The 7,464-nt window shown below is 43.8% G+C and overlaps 1 protein-coding gene across 1 annotated transcript in view; it reads right to left on the bottom strand.

The window, feature by feature from the left end:
• Nucleotides 1-5,614: 5,614 nt before the first annotated feature.
• The window catches only part of PCNT (pericentrin), a 103,702-nt gene continuing 101,852 nt past the window's right edge, over nt 5,615-7,464 (bottom strand). Inside the window, 2 exon segments of the mRNA XM_082483808.1 lie at nt 5,615-6,016; nt 7,189-7,316. Of these exon segments, the coding sequence (XP_082339934.1) occupies nt 5,973-6,016; nt 7,189-7,316 (172 nt within the window). The 3' untranslated portion in view covers nt 5,615-5,972.

Here is a 7,464-nt window from a genome sequence, read left to right as displayed (position 1 = left end):
CGCAAAGCATTTGACACTGTCCTGCACAACATCCTCATCTCTAAATTGGGGAGGCAGATTTGATGGATGGACCACTTGGTGGATAAGGAACTGGCTGGATGGCCAGGCTCAAAGTGTGGCTCAATGTCCAAGTGGAAACCAGTGATGAGTGGTGTTCCTCAGGGATCAGTAGTGGTACTGGTGCTGTTTAACACCTTGTCGGCAACATGGACAATATGATTGAGTGCACCCTCACCAAGTTTGCTGACAACACCAAGCTGTGTGGTGCAGTCAACATGCTGGAGGGAAGGGATGCCATCCAGAGGAAACTGGACAGGCTTGAGAGGTGGGCCCATGCCAGCCTCATGAAGTTCAACAATGCCAAGTGCAAGGTCCTGCACTTGGGTCAGGGCAATCCCAAGCACAAATACAGGCTGGGTGGAGAGTGGATTGAGAGCAGCCCTGAGAAGAACTTGTGGGTTGGCAGCTAAGAAGCTCAACATGAGCCAGCAGTGTGTGGTTGTAGCCCAGAAGGCACACTGCATCCTGGGCTGCATCAAAAGAAGCATGGCCAGCAGGTCGAGGGAGGTGATTCTCCACTCTACTCTGGTGACACCCCACCTGGAGTACTGCATCCAGCTCTGGAGTCCCCAACATAGGAAGGGCATGGACCTGCTGGAGCGGGTCCAGAGGAGGGCTACAAAGATGATCTGAGGGCTGGAGCACCTCTCCTATGAGGACAGGCTGAGGGAGTTGGGATTGTTCAGCCTGGAGAAGAGAAGGCTCTGGGGAGACCTTATAGCAGCCTTCCGGTATCTGAAGGGGGCCTACAAGAAAGCTGGAGAGAGCCTTCTTGCAAGGGCATGTAGTGATAGGATGAGGGGCAATGGCTTCAAACTGAAAAAGAGTAGATTTAGATTAGCCATTAAGAAGAATTTTTTCAATATGAGGGTGGTGAGGCACTGGAAGAGGTTGCCCAGAGAAGTTGTAGATGCCCCATCCTTGGAGGTGTTCAAGCCAGGCTGGGTGGGGCTTTGAGCAACCTCGTCTAGTGGAAGGTGGACCATGGTGCTTCCACTGTCCTTCAGAAAACTGTCTCTTTGGGAACCAGGGAGCTGATGGGAGTGTAGCCACAGGCAACACGTTAACTATAGCTCACATATCCTGAAAGACTTACAGGCTTTTTTTCTCTGCAGGTTTCTTTTCTGAATAGGGTCCTGCAGCATCTGCCTCTGACCCCCACGTCCTGCCTGTATTCCTGCAAATGGCAAGTGCCCAAGGAGGCTATCTTAGAGGGGCTACTACAGTGCCTATGGGTTGAGGTCTTTATGAAGGGAGGAGGTGAGGCAGGTACAGTACAGCACTGTCTTTCATGGAATGGTTCCACCTGAATGCACAGCTGAATGCAAGCCCTGCAGAGGCTTGGGCAGAGGCAGGGGAAAAGCCCTGCCATTCAGTGGGTGCTGGGTGCTTGGCTTCCATAGGCTGGGGGGGGAGTGTGGCTCGGGAAGCCTCAGCAGCAAGCACATCAAGTAACTGATAGCTCTTGTTGCCTAGTGGTGAATTGCTAACAGCCAGCCTTACTTTACTTACAGTCCTAATTTCTGAAAAGGATGAAGTAGACTGTGCGTAGGAACACTTAAATTATCCACTATTCTGCTATACTTGCACCTGGCACAAAATGATAACGGAAAACAGTGTTTGCTTGTAGGGCTTTTGTGTACACGCTGTGGCAATACTTGAATTGTTTTCACCCTATCGGTGACTGACATAAGAGCAGTGAATCTTTGGGATGTTAAATTACTTACACTGTAGATCGATTTAAAAATGTGCAAATGCAAAGCCAATTTCATTTGAAACAGAACTGATCCTTATGAGGTGCCAACCTACAAACACCAGGGCATGCTGGGAAACTAAATACACACACATAAAATTTACCTCTTGTCCTTTAAAAGGTGCTTTTTATTGCCCACCTAAAAGTGCCAGATTTTAAAACTGGTTGTTAATTTAGGTTTTCAGTGTCACTACTTACTGGCTCGTTATGAGTACAGGCCCTAAGGTCTAATAGCCCTCTTGCTTACAAAGCCAAAATGAAGAGTGCAGTTCACATGCGAGTGTGAAATTACAAATTTGATTTAGTGCAAGTTTTGAACTCTGGTCTAAAAATGCATATTATTTATAACAGAAAATACTCAGGCTATGCTAAACAAAAAGGACACCAACACAACACTCCTACAATCAGATTTTTAAAAGGAATATGATACAGTCACTGATACAGCATAAACTTACTCAGTTCAAATTGGTTTTGAACTCTGGACAAGTTATGTTACTTTTGGCAGGCTTTTTTACTAAAACAGGTACTGTTCATTCATGGCCCTCTTAAACTGTCGCCTCATAATCACAGGCCTTGGTGTTCATGGGGGACTTCAAACTGATATCTGCTGGGAAAGCTACAAAGCTAGGCATGTACAGGCCAGGAGGTTCCTCCAGTGTATTGATGATAACTTTTTGACTCGGCTGGTGGAGGAGCCAACAAGGAGAGGTGTACTACTGGACCTAGTACTGACAAACAAAGAGGGACTGGTGGAGGACATTAAGATTGGGGGCAGCCTTCGCTGTAGTGATCATGAGAAGACAGAGTTCAGGATTAAGTGTAGTATGCATAAAATGACAAGATTGCAGCCTTGGACTTCAGGAGGGCTAACTTTGATCTATTCAAGAAACTGCTTGGAGAAATCCCATGGGTTTCTCTACTCTAGTCTAGAGAGTAGGAGGGCTCAAGAGAGCTGGTTGATATTCACATATCACTTCCTCCAAGCTCAGGATCAGTGTATCCCTAAGAGCAAGAAATCAGGCAAGGAAAGAAGGAGACTTGCATGGCTGAGCAGGGAGCTTCTGAAAAAGCTCAAGTGGAAGAAGGAAGTTTACAGTATGTGGAAGAAGGGACTGACCACTAGGGAAGAGTACAAGAATGCCATCAGGTTATGCAGGGATGAAACAAGGAAAGCCAAGGCCGCCTTGGAATTAAATCTGGTAAGGGATGTCAAGGTCAACAGAAAGGGTTTCTTCAAGTACATTGGAGGCAAAAGGAAAACTAGGGAAAACGTGGGCCCACTATTGAACGAGACAGGTGCCATGGTGACAGATGATGCAGAGAAGGCAGAATTACTGAATGCCTTCTTTGCTTCAGTCTTTACTGCTCAGGCCAGCCCTCAGGAGTCCCAGACTTTGCAGGTGACAGAGAAAGTCTGAAGGAAGGAAGACTTTCCCTTGGTTGAGGAGGATCAAGTTAGAGATCAGGTAAGTAAACTGGATATCCACAAGTCTATAGGTCCTGATGGGATGCACCCGTGAGTACTGAGGGAGCTGTTGGAAATCATTACTGGGCCACTCTCCATCATCTGTGAAAGGTCCTGGAGAACAAGTGAGGTGCCTGAGGACTGGAGGAAAGCCAATGTCACTCCAGTCTTCAAAAAGGGCAAGAAGGAAGATCCAGGAAAGTACAGGCCAGTCACCTCACCTCCATCCCTGGAAAGATGATGGAACAACTCATTCTGGGCATCACCTCAAAGCATCTGGAGGAAAAGGTTATCAGTAGTCAATATAGATTCACCAAGGGGATGTCATGTCTGATTAATCTGATAGCCTTCTATGATGGCATGACTGGATGGGTGGATGAGGGGAGCACAGTGGATGTTGTCTACCTTGACTTCAGCAAGGCTTTCAACACCATCTCCCACATCATCCTCACAGGCAAGCTTAGAAAGTGTGGGTTAGGTGAATGAATAGTGGAGTAGATTGAAAAACTGTCTGACAGATAGAGCTCAGAGAGTTGTGATCAGTGGGAGAGTCCAGTTGGAGGTCTGTAACAAGTGGTGTCCCTCAGGGGTCAGTACTGGGTCCAGTCCTGTTCAATATATTCATCTATGACCTGGATGAAGGGACAGAGCATACCATCTGCAAGTTTGCTGATGACACAAAACTGGGAGGGGTGGCTGACACGCCAGAAGGCTGTGCTGCCATTCAGCGTGACCTAGACAGGCTGGCGAGTTGGGCAGAGAGAAGCCTTATGAAATTCAACAAGGGCAAGTGTAGGGTACTGCACCTGGGGAGGAATAACCTCACGCATCGGTACAGGTTAGGGGCTGACCTGCTGGAAAGCAGCTCTGTGGAAAGGGACCTGGGAGTCCTGGTGGACTGGATGACTATGAGGCAGCAATGTGCCCTTGTGGCCAAGAAGGCCAATGACATGCTGGGGTGCATCAAGAGTGTGGCAAGCAGTTCGAGGGAGGTCATCCTCCCCCTCTCCTCTGCCCTGGTGAGGTCACATCTGGAGTACTGTGTCTAGTTCTGGGCTCCCCAGTTCAAGGACAGGGAACTGCTGGAGAGGGTGCAGCAAAGGGCTACTAAGATGATTAGGGGACTGGAACATCTTTCTTATGAGGAAACACTGAGGGATTTGGGTCTTTTTAGTCTGGAGAAGAGAGGACTGAGGGAGGATCTCATCAATGCTTATAAATACTTAAAGGGAGGGTGCCAGGAGGATGGGAACAGGCTTTTTTCAGTGGTGCCCAGTGATAGGACAAGAGGTAAGGGGCACAAACATGAATGTAGGAAGTTCCATCTTAGCATGAGGAAGAACTTCCTTACTTTGTGGGTGGCAGAGCACTGGAACAGGCTGCCCAGAGAGGTGGAGTCTCTGACTCTGGAGACATTCAAACCCCGCCTGGATGCTGTCCTGTGCAACCTGCTGTAGGTGACCCTGCTCTGGCAGGTGGGTTGGATTAGATGGTCTCCAGAGGTCCCTTCCAACCCTTATCATTCTGTGATTCTGTGAAATTTATGTCCAATCAGGTAATAGGTTCTCCTATAGCTGTCATAGGATAATAAACTCTGTACGTGTGCCAAGGTAACATTGCACAAACTGGGTCACACATGCGCACTGACCTGACTCCTGTGTAGGACAGTTACCAGGGATTGTAGAACCAGAGTCTGAGTCATCCCTTGCAGAAGCACAGCTGGGATCCTCCACAGTACCTTTCATATCCTCTTCCATGCAGTTTACCTAGTACCTTTTTGCTCAAGAGAACACTTCTTACCTGTTACAGTACTGATGAGAAGCCCAAAGGTAACTTCCAAGGCTAGCTAGCTGCATTGATGCTTTTTTTTTTTTTTTTTTTTTTTTTAACATAAACTGAAGGACAGCTCTGATACTGAGTCAAGTTCACATCTGGAAAGATCAGTCTGATAGGTGAAGGTCACACTGGAGGAAAATAGAACATGCATTTGACTTCCTAAGCAGGCACAGAATAATTATATTGCATGAATTCAGACAGACCAAATAGATCATGCATTCAGAGCTCAGTCACAGAAGAGCTCAAGAAGTGGTAGCTTGACAATTAATTGGAACATGATGAGAAAAACTGAGGGAGGACTTATTTACTGTTAAACCAGAAAAGAAAACCCTAAATTCACAGAAGGCTACATGTATCTTTGATATTTGGGGGAGTATTTTAGCTGTTTTGTTAGAATGATCCTACAGAAATATTAAAATCCAAAAACAAATTTAGGAACAGCAAATAAGTAAGTAAGGTGGAAACACATAACTGTACAATGTAAGAATTCACTAATAAAATCCCATTTTAATAGCCTTTTTTTTTTTTTTTTTTTACAAGGAATCCAGCTATACACTATAGAAAAATAAACACCAAAGAGACTCTTTGCAACTTACAATACAGTGATGCAGGCACACTTCAGCTGTTAACTTAGTAGTAACTTCACGTGAGAATGTAAAACATTGTTCTTAGTGAAAAGTAATTTCCTCTTAAAGTACTAAAATATAATAAAAAGAGTCATATAAAAATCTGATGCACAAGCACTGCCCTTTATTCAATTGCACAGGAGATCACAAGTGCCTCCATTCAGCATGGACCAACTCAGAAGGAAGCAATAACTCAGGAGGATTCACAGTACAGATTTCAGAAGTGTTCTCATCACTTTTTCATGTTTCTCTGGTGAGGTGGGCCTGGAACTTGTCCTAAATTTAAATAAAACAACTGAATATTAGAAAACTGTTTGTGTTATGAAGCAACCGGGTACAGTTAGCAGCATGTAATTTCCTCAGATGAGCTACACTGAAAGCAATTACGGTTTCATGAGCCACCTAGGAACAATACAAAACAAGATTTGAAAGCTCACGCATCTGCCAAAGCAAACATTCACACACTAAGACCAGTGCTCAATTGCAGGCCTGCTTTACACACAGCAATAGGGTTGCTCAGTTCAACTCTACCACTCTTGCAATGATTCAATACGCATTCTGTTGCTGGACAACATCTTGTCACTGAGTAGATGTTTTAAAGTTCATTAGAAACTGGGAAATCATTTTGCTCACAGCACTGTTATAAAGGTTGCAACATCATTCTGGTAACATGAAAATAATAAAAATGATATGTGCTTTCCACAAAATTGCTATTAATGGTGTCCCAGTTGTGGAATACTTAGCATAAAGCAAAATACCTTATTTCTAAGAAATGCTGTCAGGTTTCAATTCTAAAATTTGTTTATCTATCTATATCTGACATAAACAATTGCAGTATTTGGGGAAAAAAAACAATGGATGACATGATGACAGTTTATAAGCTCTTGGGACAAGGCATTTCCATGATGTAACTAAGATATAACAAGAGTGAGTAACTAGAAGATTAAACGAAGTAAATTCAGTCTAGAAATTAGTTGGAAGTGTTTTAAATAACAAAGATAAGTGCCACAATTGTTTGTATGTTCTTCGATCAGTCTTAGAACTAGACAGGTGTTTTTAATGGACCCCAATTTTTTTTAATCTGCTGTGGAATACAAGGAAGCGATAAGTGAGGGAAGTATTATAGTTTGTGCTGCAGAGAAAGCACTGTTCAGCTATTATAGTGGTTCTCTACTAACTATACACAGCTTCATTTAAACTGCAACACTTGAAGAATTTCACTAAGAATTTATTTTGAGAAATGCCACACTTGGACTAGTTTTAGATATGATTCACAAAATGGTTTTATTTCAGAGATTTACTTAAGTTTTTCTCCTTCCCCCAAAAAAGTAATTATAATTGTTCATTAAAATTATGCTCTTTACATGTTTTAAGTGGTATAGACAATATGTAGGAATAACTTTTCAAAAAGCAGCCCAGACTGCTGGCATCTGTGAGGGTGTTCTTACCTGGTTGCATACCCCCTAGTCTTTGCTGGATAACCTCTAAGCGATGGATGTATTCTGTTAGCGATCGTTCAGGATCCTGAGTAAGCACAAGTGACTTTTCTGAAGCTGAACTTGTAGGTGGATGCAATCTTAAAAGGAAAACAAATTATTTTCTTCTTCTCATGATATACTTTCAAATAAACATAATAAAGTTACATTCATATAGGCAGTGCAAAGCAAACTAGAACAACAGTAAAAACCACCAGCCAAAAAGTTACATATAAAACAATACAGACC

Source organism: Vanellus vanellus, assembly GCF_965231255.1.
Source record: "Vanellus vanellus genome assembly, chromosome: 5".
Lineage (NCBI taxonomy): Eukaryota > Metazoa > Chordata > Aves > Charadriiformes > Charadriidae > Vanellus > Vanellus vanellus.
Note: the sequence above shows the minus strand (reverse complement) of the source record. Positions and strands in the feature narration are given on the sequence as shown.